Source organism: Mchenga conophoros, linkage group LG8 (genome assembly GCF_057382185.1).
Source record: "Mchenga conophoros isolate Kocher_MC1m ecotype Shallow Benthic linkage group LG8, M_conophoros_male_GT1.1, whole genome shotgun sequence".
Taxonomy (NCBI): domain Eukaryota; kingdom Metazoa; phylum Chordata; class Actinopteri; order Cichliformes; family Cichlidae; genus Mchenga; species Mchenga conophoros.
Genome location: NC_140533.1, coordinates 20,927,586 through 20,954,285, shown reverse-complemented (window position 1 = coordinate 20,954,285; position 26,700 = coordinate 20,927,586). Strand labels below are relative to the sequence as shown.

The window sequence follows — 26,700 nt, the reverse complement described above, 5'->3', positions numbered from 1 at the left end:
CCGGTAGAGGGAGCTTAGTGTTAAATGATTTGGTTATGACCCTAAATATACACCCCAAAAATGTATCCTCCATTAATGACAACCATTAACAGCCTACGTTGCTGTGGCTCTTGACACATTGCTACCTAATTAGATTTAATTCAAGGAGGCCCTGTTTTCCAGTATGTGTAGATTCCTGTTACCATGATGTCACATACAGGTTTCTATGCTCCCTAATGCAACCCTTTGGGTGTTGACATAATGACCCCCCAACTGAGTGAAGTGTTTACCGTGGAGTCGAGCCAATATTACCAGGCACTTTTCACCTTTGCTGAACAGTCTTTATGAATTCAGAGCTGTGGCTCCACTAACAAATTACAGGTAACAAGCAGAGGATTTGTCGATAAAGTGGTGAGCGCGATCTTAAGGCCTGTTTTTGAAATGTGGCACTTTCTTGGCTTTCTCTTTTTCATGTGGATCCAAGTACCAATTACTTTTAGCATTTATATCTGCTTCTTAGTGTAAAAACAAAACAAAGAAAAAGCCTGACAATAGTGACAGTCCTTAGTTTCAAGAGCTCAAAGTGGGGCGGTTGTTCAGCTGATAGGGATATTCTTTCTACAACGAAAATGAGAGAACCTAAAAAAAGAAGCCAGTCTTGATTTTTGTTTTTGGAACGATTTAGAGAATATAAAAAATGTGAATTAATTCTGAATATGCTTTGATTTTACTCAGCTGGCTAACCACAACAAGCAGTCTGATCTCATCTTGGACTGTTGGAATTTGAGATGGGCATTTTTTGTTCTTGACACGCATAAAAGAAACTTAGAAAAAAGTCAGTAATGCCACGATAATAATTCACCCTGGACCTAGAGAAGATCTTCAAGGACTCAAAGAGATAAGGAACACGATCAAAGTTCAGTGCTTTTGAGTGTCAAGGTCATTTACGAAAAAGTGTCTACTTGATGGATCTTCCTTTCGATGTATCGTTCATCATTCTGTTCCCATTCTCTTTGAATTAGCATAAATTGCCCACTCTGATTGGGGATAAATTGAGTTCGTGATATGCTTGTCAATCACCCATTAATAAATGAACAATAGCCAATTTTTTTTCTTCTTCTTTCTTGCCCCATGGCCTGATGTCAGAACCAATTTTGGGCTTAGAAACTTTTCTGGATCGTGTCCCCAATCCAGTCAGAGCTCTGATTAAAGACAGTAAGCATCTGCGGACACATGCTCTTGATGCAGAAAAAAAGTGTTCTTTTTATTTGATTTGCTTTATCAAGAACACATTTCCATATGGATCCAAGGACATGACATTTTCATGCTTTTCCCCCCCTCATGTTGTGTCATAGTTCCACATGCAGAAGGTCGACTGAACTCATTACTCTGTTCTAATTAATTAATCCCACATGCTCCTATTTCACGTCCATTTTCTTGCTTTTCCATTGTAGTCTTAGTTAAGTCACCTATACGGCAGTTTAAAAGTAATCCATTGCAAGTATTCAAGCATTTAAATACACCCTGTACTGTATTACTTTGTACTACTACTGTTAGAATAATAGTCAAGCAAAATTTTATTGCAGTAGCTGTTCAAGATGGGGCTAATGTTTCATTACTTTACATGACATTAGACATTTTAGTTGATTCTGCTGTTGACTTTGCCTCTGGGGGCATTGGCCAGTGTTTCAGGGGTCCAGGGTTGCCAAGAGATATGTGGAAATCTGTTCCAAGACTTCCTGTTCCATGTGTCAAGTCATTGCATTGTTTATTTTCACACTGTAAATAAAGACACATTTAAGCTGAACTGTCAGATAAAAGCAGGACTTTCGATCTGCACGCAACCAAGCACGTTTAAATGTTTTTGGTCCCTACTCGTGAAATTACATACCGAAACCAGGAAGTTACCAGTGCTAAAAAATGCTATCTCTACAGATTTTGGATCTTTCTCTGGTGGACAAAAGTAGAAAAGTAGAAGCCTTAATGATTTTTAAGTTATGTCACGATTAACAGCAGCCTAGAGCTACAGGTTATGCTGCCTATAAAAAGTCTATCAACTCTATAAATCTTTTTTGTGTGTGTATGCCAGTTTTGGCAGAGCAGATAAGCTTCAGGGCAATAATTGGTTACAAATTGCAGAACATTTTTGAATTTTAATTTTCTACTGTTCCAATATGCCCCTCTGAACAGCTTCCACAGCAGGACCAGCAATACCAGTAATGCTTAATGTTTAATGCAATATATAGGCAAAATGATGGATACTGTATACCATAGAGGTTGCATAAACGTAGGGTGTTGTTACATTGTCAGAGAGAGCCATGTTTTTGTAATGAGTAATATTACCACTTTGCAATCCTAGTGAATATGGTTTCCAGATTTAGACTGAGATTGTTTTCTTCCTGCTGTTCCTTATCTTTATTGTGTAGAAATACGAAACTTATCACTGATACAAGTAGAATCTATATTGGTACATAAATGCTTATTCACTATGCACTGATTTATGGCATTCAGTGTTGCCTAAACTGTAGTGGTGTGAAGGACAAGGAGCTCAGATGGTACTTGACACTATGGTGCTTGAGTTAATGTTGCTTGGTTCACACCACTATAAACTTGTCTAAAACAGTTGTGGATGCATGTGTCCTCTTCACTTGTTTTTGTACCGTTGATGGGGTTTTGCTTGTCAAAGAGTCTCCTTGAGGCTGTCAAAGGCGTTGTTTTTCCCATTTCAAATCTTAACATTTTCAAGATCGGAGAGAATTGCTGTCAAAGTCACTTTGGAGTGTGTCCTTGTGGGCTTTTGTTGTGCCAGTCATCAGGCTAAGAATGGCTGTCATTTGGATTGCTCTTGATTGATGTATCCACATATGTGAAGCCTGTATCCCATCTCAGTGAGGACCTGCATGCATGTGAGGGGCACGGCCTCATCAAGTACGCAGATAAAAAGAACAGCATGCCATTTGTGTTGGAAAAACCACAATTGTTATGAATACATTATTATATGGTTGTCTGTCAAAGAGAGAGTTGTGGTTCCAAACAACTGGGCTCTGGGATATAATAAAGAGGAAGAATTGTGTTGATTTGTTTTAGTGTGATGGATAGAAGGAAAAAGGGATGAGCTGGAGTTGTGACAGGCTGGTAAGAATATGTCTGAGATCTGCTAAGAACTGAGGAAGGTCATCTGTTCCCTGCGGCCAGCAGCTCAAAGGCTGTGGAAAAGCATTCTTTTAGGAGCACTGACAATGCCAAGAAATGCTTCACTGTGAAACAGCATCAGGAAAAAAGTACATTTAGACTCTTTAATGTCTAGGATAAAACTGGTCTTGTGGCTGTTCTTTCAGAGATGCATAAATGAAGCCAAAATGTTAAAAAGTGCAAATTTTACAACCAGACTTTTGCCCAGTTTTAGCACCAGTGATTCTGTTGCTCTAGATCAATAAATCAGTGCTTTCTGCTCAAGGGTCCCTAAGATTATCAATGCAGCAGGAAAACAAACAACGATCTTCCTTAGATTTCTAGAACCCTGGAGGGCGCATGGCTCTACAGTTGGAAATTGAAAGGTATTAAATATAGGATGGATGGATTGCTTTGAAATTTTGTAAAGATATATTTTTTTGTCTCTAGCGGGGGAATATTTTTGACTTGACTACCAAAAGGTTTAACTTTAAACTTGAAATATCTGTCTTTTAGATGGATTGCCACAAGATACCCTACAGGCTTGCTTTGCACTTTTCTTTCTGCACCATAATGAAACTGAATCTGCAGTTTTGAGTACAGTATCTTTTGTCATTGGATCAACTGTGCATGATATAAAGTTTGCATGTGTTCCCCAGCTACTCTGGCCTCCTCTCAACAGGGTTTATTGATAGAATCGTCAGCAATCCTTGACCGAAGTCTTGTTAAAAAACTTTTTAAAACAACCTCTGTGCTTTGAGGGTCGGGAACTAGAGTCAAATTTATCCCAGATTCAAATCTTTGGTGCACTTGAGCCACAAATCGCTCAGTTTATTCTTAGAGTGAATATTCTGCACCTTCCATCAACCAGTCAAACACAGTAATGCTCTGTAAAATAATAAAACACTGACTACACATGCTCAGTATGTAATAGATTTTTGGTTATTTTTCTTAAGAACGCTGCTAGGGAAAGCCAGAATTATTGCTTTATCCAGTCACGGATCTGTATCACGTTTCTGTCACCCGCAGGCAAATACACACACAGTCATATTTCTCAGTACACAGGCACACCTCTCACCTAGCATTGACTTTATTGAGGCAATATAAGTGGTACAAGCTCTCATTGTGTACACTGGAACATAAAGGAAGGTGAACATGGCCAAAACTCTGCTTTATTAAGACCCTTGTTTACACTCTCTGTTATTGAGTATATAAATAAGGCATTGGGATCTGGTGCCACTTTTACCGCTCCCTTAATGCTTCTAGTGGCTCTTATAACATTCCAGCTAACAAAAGTCACTTGCACATTGCATACACTGCAGTCCTGTCATGCTTCAGTTTTACCTAATGTCTTTCTCAAGCATGTGGAAAAGAAATGAGCCTGCAGACTATTTCCACTAATATAATGCCATTCATAAAAGCAGGAATTAAACCTCAAAGAACACCACATTTGCAAAAGGGTTATTCACTTGTGGACTTTGAAGTCAAGGAACCCAACGCTGTATGGTTGTGAATCTCGTCTCCAAAGATGATGAGGCTCATGCATCAATATAAATCAAAAATCGGCTAACCACAATGTGAACCTGACCTTTCTCTGTCAAAGCTTTCCACAGTTTTCCCCCTTGTCTCTTGTGTTTATTTGTCCATACCTTCCTTAGAGGTTGTCATCTGTTCCCTTACTCAGCATGTCCACCTCCCCCAGACAGTGTGGTTTTCTGGGACTAATTAGAGTAGGAGTGCTTCTCTTGTTGTTCTGTGTATTATGCCGTTCCGTCCTTGCCCAAGCCTGCTTCTCATCATCAGGATGAAGTTGCATAGAAACTGCTGAGCAGGTCACCTCTGGCTCTCTGCTATCAGCTGGAATGGGTCTGTGATGTATTCCAGAGTGGTGGTATCCTCAGAGGGTAACCAGAACAAAGCTCAGCTGGGGTGTGTTGTGCCTGACCTGGCTTACTAATGCTGGATAATAGGCAGACTCAGCAATTTAGATGGGTGAGTCATGTGTAGAGAGACAGCAGGGGACAGAAACCTCAAAAGAAGCGCCTTGAATCTGCTGGAAATAATAATCAAGGATGAGTATATTCCCTTGAGTTTGCTTTATGTTTATGTGTGCTTAGAATGTTATTCAAAATTAAGATGGAGTAAAGTTTCAAGTTCAAAATATTATGCACAGACCGACCACACGCATAACTTTCCACAAACGCACTGACATCAAACTCAAACTAAATCTGTCTCTCTGCTGTTTGGAAGTGCTCAATGGAGTATCACTGGGAGAAAACAGAAAGCAAGCAAACAATTGATTTAGTATGTTTGCTCTGAAACAAATGGTTCTAACAACCCCTGCTGTTTTAGTAAGAGACCCAAGCTGAAAAATAACTTCCCCAATGCGGGGAGCTGATTACTGCAGGAACCCTGTTAGCAGTGTCCTCCAGAGGCTCACTATTGCATTCTGGCTCAGTACGTGCTCATAATGTACTATTTAGAAAAGCTGCAGCTTCTGTCTTGCTTAAAGGTAGTAGACTTGCTCGGGTAGTGGTTGTTTTCCCGCTGTTTCCTGTCAGCTCACTTTGGGGACGTGAGTATTGGATTTGGAGACGGATATATTCTTAAATGACTGGCAATACAGCAGCGCCCCAAGTGTTGTAGCCATTCGGAGGCTCAGTTAACACCCTGTCAGAACAGTGAGAGAGGAGATAAAAGCGTGCTGGGAACAATGCCCCAAAGCTACGTCTAATCCCTGCGCTGCATTCTGGACACTGGCCCTGTGTTAGGAGTTATCGCAGCAGCAGCAGCAAGTCAAGCCGTCTTCGCTCAAAACTCTCCATTAGTCAAGAACTACGGAGATTTATGCAGCTCGAGTGTGAGAGTGGGTGGTTACGGTTTTGCCACAAGTTAACAGTTTTCATCGCTTGATGTCTGAGAGTGCCATTTAGTGTTGTTGTATTTATGTCTTTATGGCAGAGGAGAGGGGCTCCATTCTACTGATGGTCTATAAAAAGAAGACAAACATATGTTTGGGAACAGCTTAGATATAATGGAAATGGCATTTTGTCAGCGTAGATAATTGTTAGCTATGAAAAACAAATACATTCAGGGAGCATTAATTGCACGCTGTGGTGCAGAAAAGTCATCACATATACAAACGCTGTGATTCTGTTGAAGTGACACTTTATATTACAAGGCAGCTCCACTGTCAGGTTGTGCTCTGACTGATGCTATTAATGAACACCAGGCTCAGGATTTAATAGCGAGGAGGAATTCGCTGTCAGTATTGTTTGAAGAAAATCAGTTTTGAAAATGTTCCTCTAGTTTGTGAACACAGAACACAATGTGGACATTGTCTTTCTTTCTTTCTTTCTTTCTTTCTTTCTTTTTTTTGCAGATACTGAGAGAATTTAGAATAAAGAACACTTTGAAGTTTTCTCTGCATTCTCACTTGGTTTTTATATTTTCTTTTATAGGAAATCCTCCGAGCACTGTTGTTCCACACAGACCGACAGCAAGGCAGAAACACTATGGGACTACAGTACCTCTTCAGCTTGTTGGAAAAGACTGGAAACCAATCAGCCAGCTCAAATCCCAGGTGGACAATAGTAGCCGTTTATGTTTTTATATTTTTTTATTTTACTGTTCGTCTACTTTTCAGCATCTGTTCATTGGATCAATTGTCTTTGCATATTAGTATTACTGTGTCACCTGTGACCTAGGTGTGTTTTTATATATGGTGTTGTGTAAGCCTTAAGCCACATCTCATTTCTTTATATTTTGCTAGGAAAATGGGAAATGATATACAGGGCAAAAACAAGAGTTTGTGCAATTTTAACAACCTTGAAAGTCAATATTTGGTATTACCACCTTTATCCTTCAACACAGCCCGAACTCTCTTAGGTAAGAAGTCTTCAGAAATAGTTCTCCAGGCTTCTTGAAGGAAATTCAAAGCTTTTTTTTGGATGTTTGCTTGCTTTCCTGTCAAGATGATCTACCACTGCTTCAATGCATTGTGGTCCAGGTTCTGAGGGAGCTAATCCATGACTGATAGTGATCCATTGTGTGTGTGTGTGTTTTTTTTTTTTTTTTTTTATATTCAGGTATGCTTTTACTGCATTGGCAATATGTTTGGGATCACTGTCATGCTGAAAAATTACATTTCCAATATTCCATATTGAGAATATTTGAACCACCTGATTCAAATGATGTTCAGTCCACTTCTTGTTTAATTTGGCATACCTCAATCTTTTGTTTTCCATTTTCTGTCTTTAAGAATGTTTTTTTGACAGGCACTCCTCCAAAGGGTCAGAGTTGAGTCTTTTCTTGATTTTTACTTGTTTTTCTCATTTTTAAGGACATGACTACATACACAGTTTATCTGCTATGGATAATTTTTTAGGTCTCCAACTTCTTATTTTGTCCTGTACATTGTGGCTGATAGCTCACCTTAATGGTGCACAAATCATATTTTTGCCTATTAAACTGTTATTCTCTTTCTTTTTTTTATTTTTATTTTTTAATAAATTCAATGTGCCTAAGGGTGAACATTTTTCTTTTACTAAATTTTCTGTTATGTGTAGGTGCAACACTGGTTTATCCCTTGATTTGCATGCCTTTTTTACACTTGAATAATTCATAGGTTAGGGTTAAGTGCCTTAAAAAGCAAAAGTACATTCCTTTTAAATGGTGAGGTGAGGAACTGGTCTGAAAATGAATACAAAAATCAGCCAATGTTCAAAGTCTCAGGATCAACTGACACCTATCAAAAAAACAAAAGTGCAACTCGACTCCTAGTACACTAAAGTTATATGGAAGGCAAAATGATGGGGTCATTGGGGTCAGTTTAACACAGCTTTTCCATATATCCCAATATATTTTTGCATGCTTCCATTATTTTTTTTACCATACAAAAACTAAACGATTTTACAAAAACCAACGACTACCAGCGTCAAAATTATTAGTCTCTGTGATGTTATTTGTGCCTCCATTTTTTGCTGGGTAACAGTCTGCAGTCCTTTTGTCCTGTTGTAGTTTTCAGCAAGTCTCGAACGTGCCTCCTGAGCAATCCAAGCCCATTCTTCTTTGTCCTACTCTCAAGCTCCTCCAGATTTGATGGTGTTCTTGGATGGACCTTCACCCTGCAGATTTTCAGTGACATTTAAGTCAGGGCTTCGTGTAGGCTATTTTTATCATTTTAAAAGACAAAGTGATAATCCAGACTCACTTTTGCTGCAGATTGCTTACAGTTTTAGTTCATATTCTTCATGATTCCTTACACCTTGAAGAGATTCCCAGTTCCAGATGCACTGTAGCATCCTCACAGTATAATACTTCTACCACCATGTTTCACTTTGGGGACTATTCTTCTAGTTGTACTCCTCTTCTCCAAACATAATCAGCATTTCTATGGCCAAAGAGCTCTAGTTTCGTCTCACCTGACCAAAGAACATGCTTCAAATATGCATATTTTTTTCTTCAGAATGTCCTTAGCATACTTCAGTCTGCCTTGAAAGGATCTCTTCTGCAGAAGTGGTGTTGTGTTTTTCCTCAGTCTGCAAGCTCAGTCTATTCTTGTGCAGTGTTCTTGTGATTGTCTACTTTGAGACTAAAACTCCTGAAGTCATTCACTAGTGTCTTGGCAGTTGTTCTGGGGTCTTTAGTCACATATCTCACTATTTTTCTTTCCAGAGTCATTGAAATCTTTCACTGCCAACCTCTTACTACCTCTGCCAGGCTTGTGGCTTTCTTTCAATTTCTTGATCATACTTTTCACTCCAGTTCTTGACACTTGAAAACACTGTGATAACTTAGTATATTTATCTTCTGCTTTGTGAGCGTCAACAATTCTTTTTACGAAATCTAAACTGATTTCTTTTGGTTTTGGCATGCTCACTTAAGTGACAGCTCCAAACCCTGGTTTGAGTTTTTATACCGTGTGTAAAGTGGAAGATAACGCTCATTTGTAACTTGTTGTTACAAGGTTTGAGCATTCCAAAGTTAAAGCACATCATTGCACAGCAGTTGTTTCTGTTAACGCTCAATAAAAAAAAATCTGTATTTCAGGTGGCCAGTAATATTGAACCTAGTATTTTTCGTGTTATTGTATGCTGATTGCAATGATTTATGCTTTCTGTAGTAAACTGATATGTGTAGAAATGCTATGTTGAATACTTATCTGGAGCTATGATGCATACTCTGCATGTGCTGCAGAATATTATTAACAGTATCATATCAAATTCAAAATGATTCAAATTTGAATCAAATTGATCTGGAAACTAAATTAGCACAGGTATCTTTTCTGCAGTAATCTATGTTCAGAGGTAAGTTCACTAGTACCCATGCTACAGTATTGCTTAGTATTGTTTAGCAGGTTTGTGTTGTTGGGAAACTAGTACACTTAATCAGATTGAGAAAAGTAAAAACTTGGGGTGGCCAGAGTTGTTTATATAGTAAAATGAGTTATTTTAGCCTTAAACAGATTTTTGTAGATATAAATGAGATGGTATTGTAACGACGTAAAACTGATTTTTTTCTTTTTAAGTATAAGTGTATGGAACGTCATTTTAGCCTGTTGCTAGGTGACTGCAAGGCAACATGGCTGACCTAATAATATCTGATATAGATAAGAACCTTCGGTGGCCTAAGACCTATCTGTGTGCTAGGTTTGGTTGTTCTAATCCTGGGGGCTAGTAAGATGACATAGCCTGTCAGTGCATGGCCCAGGGCCTCGCTGCTGGATCTCCAACCAAGTCTCTGCAAAACTGACTATGAAACACAACTGAATATGATATTCTTTTTTTTTTTTTGGCTAGCCTAACTATCTTGACAGTTTTTTTTTTTCATCTCCTATTAATGTAATCTGACAAGTAACATTGCTTGTGTATTTAACAGATAGTCTCAGTGTAGGAGTCATTTAAATTCGATGCAATCTGAAGTGAATTTAAAAAAAACAAAAAACAAAAAAAACCAGATCACTTACTAACAGATCAGGAACAGCAGTCAGGTAAAATATATTTAAATGAATTGGATCACATACAGTCAGCATAATCATAATCATTTCTTTATGTTAATATTTCAAGCACAGCCAGCTGTTCGAATTCAGCATCTGAGAATGGAAGAAAGCGCTAAATGACCCGCTGGAACATCGATGAAGTGTTTGAAATGTGGGCTCCTTGGCTCAGTTTGTTGATATAATCCTAGACTATACAAACAAAGTACGTGGCTGCAAGCAGACATAAAAGCACAAAGCTGAGCTAAGCTTCCAGGTTGTGTTATTGACTGAATTCATTTGTGCATTATTTTGTTTTGTCTTAACCAAACGATCAAGGTGCCACAATATTTCTTAATGAACACTCGCCATGAAGGCGAATTTAAGTGCAACTGCCTAGTAACAAATCCAAATATCCTCTGCATCATCTGTAATTCATCTGAAGACAATGATGGTTGTACCCATTATATAGTGTAAGCCTAACCATGTGTTTGGAAAAATGTGTTTGCAGAAAATAGCGGAAGGTTTAGTCCCACAGACAATATTACTGCCTGAAACCTTAAGTGTTCTGCTTCCACATCCTCTTATGATCCACTAGACATTCTTCTTCATGGGGGGTGATGGATGACTTAACCCAGAGAAGTGCTCTTTGCTGCAGTTGACCCAGATTGAGCTGCATGCGTCAAATGTGTTTGTGTGTGCTTGTTGTTGCCCTGGCAATTTGGAAAATGTGAGGCAGAGGAGGATTTCTCTTTTTTTGTGCTTGTGTGTATGAGTGAGGGTATCACACTAAAAGAGAGAGGTTGTGTGTGTGTGTGTGTGCACGCATGTGTGGGGCGGAGGGAAGACAGGAAGGCACGTTTGTTGCACAGCGTGACTGACAGAAGTGATATATATGACCCTTCATCTGACTCTAACAGAGACGCACGGTGTTGTAACTCATTGGGTGTGAACACTCATGGGTTTCTGCAGGATTAATGTCAAATGCAATAGAAGCATAACGCTAATCCTCTCAGCTCTTGTTCTAAGATACAAAGTAGCTTCGTAAGGATTTCCGACTCCTCTGATCAATTGAAAATTGCATCCTTTCTCACAGTGCTGGGTGGTTCAGTCAAAGTTTCATTCTGATTGGAGTAAAGTTTCTAGTGTTTTGGGGTTGGTTTTTTTTCATTATACTGCCACACAGCTATTTTCTAACTAATGCTGCGGCATTCGAACAGCAACAAGTGTCACAACAAGTCTTCCCTCAATCAAAAATCTGTGTGTGAGAGTCCAGAATTAATTTTTCCTATCTCCTCTCCTGCTTGTTGTCTCTTCAGAGCCACCCAGCATCACTGAAGCTCCTGATTGAAGTGGAAAGTGAACAGCTGCTCCTGGCTCTAGAGAAAAATGAGTAAGTGTCCCTCTTTTCATACATGCCTTTAGCTTACAACTGCGTGGTTTCTGGAGTACAAATAGGTGGCATATGCGGTGCCCAGGGGCTACAACTGGGGATCTATCCAAAGAACAAGAGGGAGGAAGTGTCTCTTTGCGCTGTGGTGTGGGCATGCCAGGGCTCTCTGTGCTCGAGTCTTTTTGTGTGCTGAAACAAAGACTTGAAAGATAGAAATTCCTGGAAGCATCAGCCAGACTGATGAAAACCGACGTCTTCTTCCTTCTTCTCCCTCTATCTTTTCATTTGATCTATTGGCATAAGACGGGGGAGAAGGAGGCTTTGTTTGAACACCGCAGACACCCAGCGCTCTGCGTATTAAGATACTGTCAACATGATGTCAGTTAAGGGACTGGCGAGGAGGAGTAACATCATTTGAAAGAGATGAGGTCATTGGCGGAGATAGATTTTGACAGAGATGTAGCTGTGGAAGTGTTAGGAGGAATATTTGTCATCTTTGCATTTTTACAGAAGGACTCATTCAATGTGGCCTCAGACAGTCGGAGTTGAGCGTACTGCTGAGAAGGATGGGGCGTGATTGATGGAGCAATATGTTTTCCATCCAGCCTGCTGCCACACATGAGCAACCAGGAACAAGCAGAGCTGTCTGTGTGATGGAGAGAAAGCGGGCGAGGGAAGCTGAGAGAGAGTGTGAAAGGGTTTTTATACCATCGTTAGCCATGAATCTCACTTGTTTTCCAGACTTAATATATGTAAATTCCACCTGCAAACTGTGGGACAAAGCTTTCAACACTAGCTACAGCAATTTTTATGGCTGCCTGCGCTGAAAATATTTTTTTATTGGAAATCACACTCGGTTTTTTTTTCCTGTTGAATATTCATGCTTTGCACATGTGGGGATTTTGCAAAGCTGTCTTTCAGATTGTCAGATTTTCTTCCGCTATATTTCATTTTAAAATGGAAACAAAGCTTTTCCCACAACCAGCAGCAGTGGAAACACCTTACGTTCTCATACATCGCCCATCTGATTTTCATTCGGTATGACTGCCATCATTGTCCTGTGGCTTGAAATGTAAAGTCCTGTGTTAGTTTCAAAGCCATAGCCAAGAGGAACAAACAGGGATGATGGAGAGGTGCAATCTAGATCTTTCTAATGAGCTTGAGCATGATGGAATCACTTTAGTCAAACAAACCTCTGTGCTTTCCAAATACCAATCTGTCACAATGTACTGTCAACGCTTGCAGCAAGTCTCGAGAAAAAGGTTTAATTACTATCAGTGAGTGTTCTGTCGCAAGTCAAAATAATACTTCATCAAAAAAATAGCTACTTAATGCCATATATGTTTGACAAGACAAAACACACACAAAGGACATGAGTTGAAAGAGACGTGTTGATAAGTGTGTTGGCTTTGGTCGGTGTCGACAGCGAGAACAGAACCTGCTGTGCTGACTTTTAGTGAAGGTTCTTGTCTGAGGTTGCTGGCAGACTGGCTCTACGTCGCTGATGAAACCCAGTTGTTCAAACACAGCCGACATCTGTAGAGGTAGGGAAAAAAATGTTCCAGGATGAAGAGATTTGAATTAAGCACCCAGATTTCTCTATTTATTTTTGGGGTTTCTTTTCTTTTTCAGAAATCTGTTAATAAATATTGCTGGCTACAAAACATGATTGAGGTTTCACTGCACGGCTGAATGTGATCAGTTCAGCCGTAATGATAGGTGAACGTGATCTGTGTGACAGAGTAGCGGTTGCTGCCTTTTTCACAAAGTTCTTCAAATGCATTTTCTTTCACATTTTTTAAATACGTGTTGCAAAACTTAAGTCAAAAAAACACATTTTTGCAACTATTACCGGGTTGTTTTTCACTTAAAGATTAAAAACATATAACGTATATCTTCATCCTTTTTTTTTAAGGTGTTAGCCCAGGAACCCAAACCTTTAGACACAACTGAGCCAACGGTACGGTAACAACTCTGGTGTATAGTTAAAAAATGCAGCTGTAACTGGCACCTTGTCATTTTCAATTACTGTATTAGTTTCAGTCAATATTTAAGAGGATCTCTGGTGTTTCTGTGATGGTGAGTTGCGTAGTGTCTGTGGCACTGATGACATTTGGAAAGCCTGCAACATGATGAAAACTCTTCGTGATTCTTGAAATGTGTTGTGCGCGGCGGTACGGAAAATGCTTTGGTGTCTGCTCTTTGGCATTAAGGGCTGCGGAAGCACGAGACACCGACTTCAGATATTCCTACAACATCCCCGGACACACTCACAAAGCAGCCTGTTGTCAGGATGGAAAGGGCGCTTGCCGCCTGGAGCAAAATGTCAACGTGTGTCAATGTGTGAACTTGCACTTTTAACTGCAGTTCAAAAACTTGCTGCCCGAGCGCACTGTTGAACTAAAATATGTAAAGTAAAAAAGAAATGAAAGCAGAATGAAATAAGCTCCAGACTGCTACCTATTTGATTTAGATTATGCTTTTGGATGTATGCACATCAAATAAATTTTTATGTGGATCAAGTCACTGAAACATCCAGCAGGTATTGCTTGCAGAGGGATTCCATCTAAAATAATATTAGCAGTGGTAAGACATTTTAAACATCCCCCGCTGCAGACAAATTAAAGTCCCTACAATACAGATGTTGAACATGATTTACATTTCCCACCTGTGAAAAATAATCTGTTTTTATGTGAAATGCATATTCAGCAGATGAGTATCGCACTGCAAGCTTAAGTGATCGCACTATTTGCCCGGTGGGTGTACATCATTCCACATTTTCTGACTCTAAAAGCTCCAGTTGAACATGATGAAGCAACACATTGTTTCATTTACTGCAAAGAGGTTGGCTGTTGAGATGCCACTAGGCATCCTAGACTCGTCTTCTTGGATCGGTTTTGTTAATAGGAGACAGTCAAAATGAGACTTGGTGTTGTCTTTGTTTCTTATTACTAGAAGGTTAAAGACCTTAATTACAGGCTGTGGCAATACTCAGAGGGAAAGTAAACAGAATGCACAGCATATACTACTGTATATATCTCATTACTATTGCATATACTCTCTGTTCTCATTTCCTTTGTCACTGTTTGAAGCATTCATTCAGATTCTTGCCTTTGCTGGGTGAGAGAGGCTTATGCACATTTAGTCTAGTTGTGACAGTTACTGAGCTTTGACCTCAGCGTATTGAACCACTTCTGGTCAAGCTGTTATAGCAGCTCTTGCTGCTTTGTGCCTTTGAATGTGAAGCCTCCAGGCATATCAAGATGAGTCCCAAGCTAAGCAGGCAGCATGCTCTCCATCCATATTTCCCTTTCTAAATGGACTGCAAGAGACTGAAAGAAAGCCTGGGGCTCATCAGCTGGGTGGAGAATGTTTTTGGTTGCTTTCGCTTGAGGTTTCTCGCTGCTCATCATGGCTTATAGCCTTGAGCATAATGTGCTTGGAGGTTTGCTATTCATCTTCTGGAGTCTTTTGTGTTGTCAGACAAACAATCACAACGGAGCACACATCGATGCAGATCCACAATCCTAAAACTGGCCCTTTCCCTGGACAGAGGGCAGACAGGAAATGTTTCCTGGCTGCAAACTTCTTCTATCACTCTGGTGCTTGGCAAAACAAAAGAGACAGAGTCCAGACACAGTTTGTCCTAGTTTGCGTATTGGACGTTAAGATGTTATTTGATTCCATGTCTTGGACTGGACCACTGCTGGCCTGTGACCTGTTGCTTCTCTCAACGAAGACATTCTCATGTCTCACTGAAAACATGGTTAGGAATGGGTCTCTCCTGGGGAGCTGAACAAACAAAAGGCTAAAGACTCTGCATAAGTGTTATTGTTCTCGTCTAAGCCACACACAGATTGTTTAAGGAACATCAAAACCAAAGATGCTCATGTGTATCAAATCGTCGCTCTTGCTATAGAGCTAAGATTGAGACAAAGAGAGCATTAAATCTTTCACCAGTATATACATGAAACGACATGGATTATTTTTTTTCTCATTATGATTTATACAAGACTAGAATGTGTGAAATAACGACATCTTAACGATAATGTTTCTGAGTGCACCTTGCAGATATACTCTTTTTTTTTTTTCTCCATGACAACTTTTTTCTTAAAGGTGATTTTTCTTTTTTTTAATGATTGATGCAATATTTGGCAGTTTGTATTTCACTGCAGCACAGATGAATGGGTAACTATAGTCAGCTCCTACACTGTATTTTTTTTATTCCCCCCTGGTAAAGGTTGAAAGAATAATCCTAAACTATGCTGGCCTAAGTCTTTAATGCATCACCCTGAATGATCATCTCAGGGATGAACAAGAAAACCTATTTTTAGCCAATGAAATCGGGCGACATCATCAGCGGCGATGACGATTCCAACGCCAGTGAACGGCGATGAATTTTCATCCGTGACTTGATTGACTTTAGATTTGATCTTTATGTGCATTTAACTTGCTGTCTGTCTGCTGAAGTGTTTTGTGTGCGTAACGAACTGTGCATTTGCTCAGGTGACGATTTGATCTAATTGTAAAAGACTGTGTCCCGCTAAGCCAACAACCAGTGATTGAAACCCAGTGATAACCAGTTTTCTTGAGCAGCACTTATACTGAAAACCTATTAAATTTCTCCCTATTGCTACCTACGGTACAAAAGTGTGAAAAAGTAAGGTGGAATTTAATTTCATTAGGCGATACCTAAATACATCTTCCCTCCTGTTAATGCTGCATAGATCCAGTAAATGTATTTTTTTTGAAAGAATGTGTCTCATGTATAGACAGAAATATACATGAGCTTTCTTTTATCACTGAAACACACAAACACACTATAGTCTAAAATTCATTCAGAACCAGGAAACCTTTTTCTCAGCGAAGGATGCACTGAAGCTTAACTAGCCTTTGTACCTTTCTTGTTACCCTTGCGGCTGCAAGGCCATGATACATTGTGATTCATTAGTTTCAAAGACAAGCCTTGGAAATAGGCTCATCTTTTCCAGAGCCTGCACCTTTTAACTACTTCCTTCAAAATGGAATTTTTTGGAAGGAGCTTCCCTCTTTTGAATTACCTTCTCAGAAGCTCCAATTATTTTCAAGCTCAGAGCTGTAATTAATAACTTGGACTCAATGTTCCTAATTAATTAGAAAGTTACACTTGAAAGGTCTTAGAAAAGCTTGTTTCTTCTTTCAGAATGGGAAAAAGAAAATGAAACTGGCTTTTGTTATGATTATTTCTGTATATGTGTGTTTTGGTGATCTTGAAACCTTTCACTCCGGTCTGTAAGCTCACTTCAAAGCTCAAGGTGCAACAAGAACTGGGACCATTCACCAAATGCAACCTTGTTCCTCTCGAGTTTCTTTGTCACCTTTTTTTTCTTACTAAAATGTACATGACATCTAAATAAAGGCTGATATTTGCTCTGTTTTAAGATGTCATTTGTGTCTGATATACTGTAGTTTTCCCCCTGGAATTGGAATAATTGGAGTTTCAGTTATCAAGGTTCAACTCTACATGTAGACCGTTTAGCGCTGTGATTTTGAAATGTCAAAACAAAAATTCACAATAGCAAAGGACACTTTTCTAAGTTGTGAGGGACGTTTTCAGTCCTTTGCTCTAAACCCGGAGCATTTTTCCAGATAGACCACAGGGGTCTCAAGGCTCCAGCTGGTAGATCTATTCCTTAGCCCCCCTCCTCTCACCATCAAGTACACAGCCAGCTGAAACCTTCTGAAAGTAGCAGTTTCTCTCTGGCGAACAAGCCGTCACTCCTCCTTAAAGAACTTATAGAAGCTCCTGCAAATAATAAAGATGCCTCTACTTTTAAATTCGGACCAATCTGGTTTGGTGTCTCTTGGTGATTGCAGATGATGGATGGGGAGCATTTCTTAAAAATAAAAACTTGGTTTCTTTTAACTAGTCGCCATCCCGTACAAAGGAGCAAAGATTTTCTGAATGCTGCTTGTGTGTAGTGCTCAGGGTTTTGGAAATACATGAATTGTAAAATACTAGACAGCCCTGATCCTGTGTTTTGTATGACTCTTTTGCAGCTAATCCATGAATTGAAAGTCTTAACAATAACCTGTTCGATTTTACCTGTAAATGCCAGCCTGTCATTTCAAACAGACTCCAGTGCATCTTTCAGGATAAGATTAAATAAAAATGAATGAACAAAAGGGATTGTTAAATATAGACTAGGCCACGTGTTTTATTTTCACACCTATATGCAATTGCATTCTAACATTTAAGAAAGTATAATGTAATTTTCAGCACATCTCAGGTGTCTTCTACTTTCAGTTCTCCATCCATCTTGTGAATATGTGATGAAAAATCACGTCCCCTGAGTATCAGCTTAATCAAATTTCAGCCCTGTTTAACAGCACCATAGCTTCATCAGATATATTAGCATATATTAGTTTTTACGTCTTGCATTATTGAACAGCATAGTTACATTTTTGTTTTGATTAATTTATTAAAGTTCAGCATTTGAGCAATAAATTATTTGGTGATTAAACTCAGATAAAGCTATATAGCAGATTGGACTCCAACAATGATAAGAAGTAGGACAGGACCCCCTAGAGTTTAGATGCTGGCGGTGGCGGAGATGAAGCAGGTGGAGGCATGACTCTCCAGCTGATCAGGATATGAAGGGGGCCACACGAATCAAAGTCTGGAAGGCAGAACTGAGGTTGAATGAGTTGCAGAAGACGGGCAAGTAAATGACTTGGCCAGAGTGATCGCGGCAGAATTGAGTTTGACAGTATGGGAAAGTGGAAGCGATGTAAAGATTAGATCAGCCTGAACACTCAGGAATGCGAGAGAACCAGTGAATGCAAATCTTTCTTACTGAACTTGCACATAAACTTCATGTCACAAATGTACTGAAGGCTTAAATGGCACCAATAGGTAATATGACAATTAACCCTGGAGAACCCATGGGGTCAGAGCCGACCCCATTGGTTTTCTAGGGAAACCATGGGGTCAAATTTGACCCCATGGGTTCTCCAGGGTTAAGATGATCTCTCTGTAAAGGTAAAAATCCGGCAATAATCTAGGACTATTACCACTTTGTAGACACAAATGATGTTGTATTATCACTTTATATTAATGTTGCAGATGTGCAGGATGTTATTATTTTATTTACAGTTGGCTAATATGGCTATTGGGCAACTCTTAACATTTAGACAGATGCCCAGGTTAACAAGGTTAGCATTTAAGATCATTTCATACTTAAATGGTGTTGAAAATGGAAGATTTACTGACACCTATTGTTAATGTGTTCAGGTCTAGTTTAGTTCATATATTTTCTGAAGAACATATATTTAAAAAATAAGATGCAAAATATCCAGTGACCTAACCTTCTGCGACTGTTATCATCCTTAAGTAGCCACTTACAACTTATTGGGGAATCCTAATTTTTCCCTCGTGACCGGTGGTCTCTAGGTCTGTCTGCCTGGGCTCTTTATTCACTTGATCATACATTGTCACCATGACTGTCACACATTGAAAATGTTTAGTTAATGCCACATTGGTAGTGTTTGCAAATGTGTAAGATGCAGTCATGTGAATCTTAACAGCCAGAAATCATTAGAAATATCTTTGATTACAGAATTCGCAATATGCAAAAAATAGAGTATTATTAGAGCACAATTGGAGGATTTTTTTAGTACAAAAGCTAGCTTTAGTCTTACTTTTCCAGGTTTCTTCATCTATGCATCTATCTTTTTTTGTTTGTTTTCTTCTCTTGGCCTCTAATTATCTGTTTTTCTTTCTACCTCTGCTTCACAGCTTTTCCCTTTCACCTACTTAAGCAAACTGTCTTCATAAATTCTAGTGAAATCTAATTTTCTCAAGGCTCAGGGGTGCCAAAGAGAACAAACAAAAGCAGCCAAAGTTTTTGACCTTTGTGGCTGCTGACCATGAAGATATGCAACCCGAGAGTCATAGTCCTGGCTTCCATCCTCCTCCTGACAGACAAACAGATTTGCTGGTTTTACAGTGTGAGTTAATGTCAGCTGGGTGGGAATGCTCACTGTATTTCCTTACTTCATCCTCCATCCTGTTCTCTCCGTTCTCACAGTCCAATGACCTTCCTTTGACCAGTCTTGCTTGTGTATGGGGTCACTGGCTGAGCGAAGATGCCACGTGTGGTCATCAGTCAGACGGTTGGATTTTGGCCGTCTCCTTTAGCTGATCCAGGGTTTTTTTTTCACCCCCTTCTGCTGCCTTGCACATGTTTAGACAGAGCAGAGTCCTTGTGAAAAATGAATGCTGAATGAAAAGCAAAAACAGCATTTGTTCCAGTTGACTAGCAGTGAAAAATACCAGCAGCAGTTTCTCTTCCTTGCCCTACAAGGTAGCGTGTCTATTGAGAAACTTGTGGTAATTTGTTTAGTTTAGTTTTTTTTTTTTATGTTCTCCAGTCCTGTTTTTTTTTTTTTTTTGACTCATTTAAAACTTCAAGACTACACAAGTAGCAGTGGGAAACCTGTGTAGGAGTTAGAGCTCAGATAGCTCTTTTATCACTAAATTTAGCTTAGTGATAAAAGGAAATGGTGCAAAGAAAGTCAAGGACATGGAGCAAATAGCAAACCCCTCTCTACACGTCATGCAAAAAGCAGATGCTTTTGGCTTCACATCCCACTCGTCATTAACAGTATGACTCCAGGTTGTTGTGGTGGACACACAGGGAGTTAAAGAAAGTATGGGGAGGATGTGTGAATGAAATGGAGATCTCTGGTGTTCTTGCTTTGCCAGATAGGTTGTGAAGGCAATTCCCCCTCGTCTTTTGTACCAGCCTTCCTGTCTCTCTGATAACTCCCTGTTGGCGTATGGGACACGATAGGGTCTCCTTTGGTTGGCCCCTGTACTCCTCCTCACTCACTCTCACCCAATCCCTCAAGCACTGAGAAGTGAGCTGCCAATAACAATAGGAGCTGCTAGGGTTTGATAAAGAGGCTGTGGACTGCTTTGGGGTGCAGGGACCCAATGAAATCAAAGCTGGACTCCATGACACAGTTTCCTTCAAATCATCAGCAGCGTTTCTGAGAAAAGGGGTCAAAGGCAGGTTGTAAATTCATATAGGGTTAAGCAGGAAACTACACTTGCTGACTAATGACGGGAAATATCATCGAGGACACTGAGAGAACATCCTTTATATTTTTTCCCTGCAATTTTTTTTTTTTTTGCAGTTAAGCAACAGTCAGCAAGTTAAAACAATGGATTTGGAGAAATGAATGCGAAAGGTAACATCATGCAAACTTCACACAAAACCAAGTTAAATTAATTAATAAATTATGAAACATTTAAAAAAAAAATAATTTTAGTGTCTCAATCATGACCTCATAGTTTCTATGAGTCTGACTGGCCCTGCTCCTGTGATTGATTTTCCTCCAAATGCGATTAAAATGTAATAAATGAGTGATTTGTGTGGTGGCAGATCTGGTATACTTTCCCTTTCTTTGTGCCTAATGGGTCATTGATGTTGTAAAAATGAATGAATCCCAGCTGTGTGCTTCATCTGAAAGCTCTGCTCCGTGATGGGATGTTTGCAGACAGTGTCTTAGAGCCAATTATGTTCCACTTCCTGCGTGCGTCACCTGAAATACAGGAGTATTATTCCCCCAATGATCAATGGACCATGGATGATTCAGTAAGGCGTTATTGGAAAATCAGTAACCAACCTTACAAACGGGGTAAAATGATTTTGAGACACAATAAAGTCTTTTATCAGTATTCGCTGCAGAAAACAACTTTTTCTTTTTTCTTTTTTCTTTTTTCTGCACCAACTGTGTGACTTTGCAGAAGGAAGCGTCCATCTGCCTGTGACAAGAGACTGACAGCATGACAGGATGTACAACATTAATGGTGCTGACCCTCAGATAAGCTGTAATGTTAGCTATCTGCACACTTCCTTTGGTTTGTGTATGGAAAGAAAATAATTCCTACGTGAAACTGCTGGCAGCAAGATTTGAAGATTTTCTTTAGTAATGACCTCTGGCGTCATTGCTGCTGATTTTTCTAAATGTGTAATAGGTACTATGAGCCCTACAAGGCAAGCGCTGTCTCCAAAACTGAACAAGCCACACCAAAACAACTTTGATGGATAAATAGCACCAGAGGCCAGAGGGAAAATACTTTGATAAATAATTGGATTTTGATGCGAACTGTCCATTTAAAGATAAATGAATACGTATCTGTACGTAAGATCGCTTAATAAAATGGACATAAAATAAGACCACACCTTTTGGCAAAGATTGCTGATAATTCAGTTGCTTATTCGCTCTTCTAACTTTAATTTTGTAGCTTTAATCTTGCAAAGGACCCCAGGGTCACAGTGTATAAGCAAACCCACTTTAATACATCACTTTTTCTAGACAGAGTGAAGACATCTCTCTCATTGACAGATATCAGAGGGGTGAAAAACAGGATGGGAGGGAGAGTACATTTGTATTCAGGTCTTAATTGTTTGATTTCCCTTAAGGGAATGCACGGCAGAGGATAAAGGCACGAAAAGTATGTGGTTGTACAAGTACCGACAGGCTTAATTAAATGAAATGCTCCTATTTTCTGTGTGCATTTACCTTGTGAAAAGAATGATAGGCTTGATTGTTTGAAGTTCCCTTGTCGCTCATTAGTCAAAGCACAAGGTTGCAGTGAATATAGATGCATGAGCTTTGTGCCTTGGGCCAGTTCCCTGCAAAACATTGGAAATGATGGGAATGCTCAAAGCTAGTCTGTTTGTTTGACCCATCCTGAAAATGACTTTGTATTCACCTCTCCACGGTATCTCCTCTTATTCTTGGTCTTTACCCACATAATAATCAGAAGAAAAAGCCAAGTAATAAATGATGTAGACAACAGACAAAAGTCTGTTTCACAGTTAATTGTTTTGGAACTGCACATAAAGCCTTTTGTTTACACTTGAATATATTCACAGAAGGGAATATAAATTAAACTGCATCCATCTCCATCTGTTTATCATTTCCTGGTTTTGCAAAACACAAAAGGACATGGATTGCAAAATCTCTAAAGGGGTGTTTCACTCAAAAAAAAAGAAAAGAAAAAGATTTTACAACTTTTTTGATTTTCTTGCTCATTTTTCTAGTCCAGATTTTGCAATATCAGTCTGTTACATAGTTGTTTCCGTTTTAACACGAAACAGCTAATCTTAAATTTTGTTTGTGGTGCACACAATATTGTGGAAAACACATTTTCTAGCAGCTTTGTCCTTTTTTAATTTTGTATAACCTGTAGATCTAATTGAAAAGAACTATTATGGGAACTGTTCCTGTGGTAAAATGTAGTTCCAGTGAATGCAGCTGGCTGTAATTTGCTGTTATTGGCTCCTTTTTGACAATTTTGTTTCAGAGGAGTTTTTAGGAAAAACATTAAAGTTCTATAATTCATTCATGATTTTTCCAATGCAGGATGCTCTGCATAAGTAGTTTTTAGAAATCGGGCAGAAAGTGTTGTGGTTTGCTGATAGTGTTGAAGGAAAAGAATGTGTTGCATGATCTATAAGCCATGAGCCTGCTGTGTGTGGAACACGAGCGCAATCTGCAGCTATGCCTGGATGTGAAATGACACACTCGCACGCACACATGGACGCATGCACACAAATTACCACATAGATGTGCATAAATCATGTTGAGCTACCAACACATACAGTCATTACTGCACACAAACAGGGACACGCTCTTTCCATCTCTCCCACACCCCCGCATGCAGACACATAACGGGAGCTCGTCCTACGGGAGAAGGAGCGGCAGAGCAGAGGCCCCGTCTCTGCTACAGAGGAACAGAAGCCCTGGGGGCAGATGGGAGTAGAAAGCAGGATGAAGGATCTCCTCTCCACTGATCCACAGCAACAAAGGCAATTGGAGAGGCTGCTGCTTAGGCACCTGACATAATTAGTTTCAGATAACAATGTCACTGGCCCATGCCAAAGAAAAGAAAAATAAAAGACTATTTTTAATTGTTTTCCTGCAGTTTCCCTTTGGTTGTTATCACTCATTTAACTGCAGTCATGACGAATACAAAAGATTCATATATATTTTCGACCCGAAGTGCAACATTTAGTCTTTTTTACCGCACCAATCAGTTGCCTTTAATTAGTCACATGTGATTACTTTTCCGTAGCCCTCTGGGATCAGCAGTATCATGAGGAATAAAATGACTATTTATGTCTTTTTGGGAGAAATAAGAGAGTCTTGCCTCGTTGGAACTCATGACTGAGCGGGTGATTTTAATATTCCGGGTGGCTGTTGTCATAGATACCATTTGTTCCATTTGGCGCGTGCATGAAGGCTTTTGGGTGACAGAGACCGTGGCATAAGCAAAACAAATGAGAGCCAGATGTGTCTTGACGTTACATGTCAACAAGTGACAAATGATGAAGAGACAAAAGAGAGAACGGATGCATAAAAACAACAGACTACATCTGAATCAAAGTCGAACCTTTCTCCTAGTTATCCTGCTTGAGACTGTTTGTAGTTGAATTTTACAGCACACCTATGTGAAGACGCAGGACTGTGCAACTGGGAGGAAATTAACCGTATATTTTTTATGCATTTCAGACAGGAATATTGAGGTATATGCCACTTAACACCCAATCTTGGAACCCATCAGCTATGGTCTGATGACTTAGCCTCTGGGGGGCAATGGCCAAGCGCCTTCATTATTGCCATCGGATTTCTAGAAAATGTATAACTGATATCCAGGCCAAGACTATCTGTCCTGTACTGTGCTACAGTCATTGTATTTACTTATTTAAAAAATAAACTGATAGCCAGACAATAGAGATGGCTTTGGAATTGCATTCGGACTATTTAACCGTATAAGGCCAAAGCCTGCCTTAATGTGAGTGGTCAGTACTGCTCAAAATACAAACAGAAGCCAAGAGGTTTCTGGCACCCAGAAATCTTTCCCCTCTGCTGCTTAGCCTGCAAATTTTAATACAGATATCTTTTTAATACATATTACTTCCCATTGAACCACGGCTTAGTGAAAACAGTAAATACACAGAGCTGCTGCATCAGTGTTTTCTGAATCTGAACAGGATGCAAATGTAGCATTGTACAGCCAATAGAAAACACGTCTTCCTACCTACAAGTAGAGCCTGACTCATAACTATTAACTATTAAATGAAACGTCGTGCATGTGTGAAACACTCTTCAGCCATGTTATGAGTGTTGATGTTGCATAGTTTGTCCATGCTGACAAATGTTGGGAAAATCTGTTTATGTGTCGTGTGTCTGAAAGGGAAAAAAATAAAGCTCGGCCTATATATGAGATGGTTAAAATACCAAATATTGGTATCGGTTTGTAAAATTTTGTACTGGTCAGTTGTAATGGTTTACACACATGCTTGGCAAGCAAAAGGTCACATGTTCAATTCCAGTATGGCACAAATCTCCTTTAGGGTTGTTCTAAATCAAACATGCGGAGCTAATCGCTGTAGTTTTCCTGTAACAATAGAGCAGCTAAAAGTAACTTTTACAGTTAAAGTAAACTTGATTTCATTGGGCCATTTTTTTAAATACAGGTCAGTGAACCTTTTGGTTTGTGTCTCATTCTGTTCTAAAACTGAAAATGTTCAAAGGATTTTCTGCAATTATTTTCCTGATTAGTTTTAGTCTGGATCATTATCTTCACACTTTATCAAAGATACGTGTTGCATTTCTGCCCTAATTCCAATTATCTCATCTATTGTTGGGGTGGTATTCATCATTCCCTTTCTTTAATTGGGATCCTGTGGAATAATCCATCATGCAGACATTGCTCAGAAATGACACTTTATTGATTTCACGGGGCGTGCCTGGACTTAACCACATCAATCTCCAGGTGACAGTCACTGCAATAATTGCATGCCACTGCTGCTAATGGCTCTTCTGTTTGACCATCTTGCTGACCAATTAACCACCCCTGGATGCTACACAGGTGTAAAGAATAATAATGAGGCTCTTATGATGTGGTGAAGCTGGGATGAAGGCCAAAGAGACCTGCTTGGTGTAGAAATGAATAAGATAAGCATTCTTATTGTACCCGGAGGGCAACTGGCCTTCTTGACACAATCATTTTTTGGTTCTTACCTTGTCGTGTTTGCTGCTGGAGCATTGGTCTTGAGGCCAGGAGCAGCACTGTGCAGCATCTTAACTCTCTACTGAACACGGCAGGCTATATAAACACAGCTAATACCAGCCGTGTTGATTTCTTTTTTCTGTTTTTCCGCTTCCTCCCCCTTTCTTAAGCCGTAATCATTGGCTGGCATGCTCAAGTGGTTCTCTTCATGACATGCTTCATGAAGGTTAGGAGTTGTATTGAGTACAGGGCAAGTAGGGGGAATTCATGCTTCTCTGCTCTACTTGGCACCAGCCTGCAACACCGCCTGATGTCAGACACATCACGGCCAGAAAGACTGGCCCTCTTCACTTGTTCATGGAAAAAGAAAATCTAACACTGAGACAAGGTTTTTTTGGTGGTGTTGAGGGAGTTGCACTGTAGTTTTTCATGCACACAATCCCACTTTCCCTTGACTTTTTCCAAGTGAAACTGGGTTCTTGCCATTTGCCACATAAAAGCAGTGGGACATTATAACTCCCACAATCCCTCACAAGTCTTTCAGTTGAAATGTAATGTACTAATTGGAGGTCCCAGATTAAGTTTTATGAGAAATGTTTCTCTTTGATGGCGATTTCATTTGCTCTAAATGTTTATCTTTACATCTGTTCTAAATAACTTTCCGTTAGAGACTTTGGTTTCCAAGAGCTTTAGAGCAACTTGCCCTTCTGAGGCCTAAAACCTCACTTCTCATCTATCATAGTAAATTCCAGGATTTGATTTCTACAGAAGTCTCTTATTAGGTTGTCTGAGTTTAATGAGTTTAATGAGACATATCGGAGACTGTGACTGGGAAATTCAGCTTGTTTTGCCAACGTCGTAGTCTTCTCAAGTCAGTTGAGAGTATTGAATTCATGTAACACAAAAAGGGAAGTTACTCTACTCTTTCCTTTTCCTTGCTTAATTATACTGGCTGCTTTAACTAAATGGAGAAGTGAAAGAGCGTTTGTCATCCCTGACTGAAAAAGAGACTGTTTTGTATTTTGCCAAATGGAACGCTTTTCCCATATTTCTTAATCCAAAAAAACGGTTTTCCAGGAAAACCTTCCTTTCTCACAAGAACAATTCTCA

General features: G+C 39.5%; 1 protein-coding gene across 1 annotated transcript in view; it reads left to right on the top strand.

Annotated features, from left to right (window-relative positions):
* The window catches only part of adam12a (ADAM metallopeptidase domain 12a), a 79,609-nt gene that overhangs the window by 7,636 nt on the left and 45,273 nt on the right, over window positions 1–26,700 (top strand). The window contains exons 2-3 of the mRNA XM_085284885.1: window positions 6,612–6,733; window positions 11,446–11,519. Coding sequence (XP_085141011.1) covers window positions 6,612–6,733; window positions 11,446–11,519 — 196 coding nt within the window. The remainder of the gene's footprint in view (window positions 1–6,611; window positions 6,734–11,445; window positions 11,520–26,700) is intronic.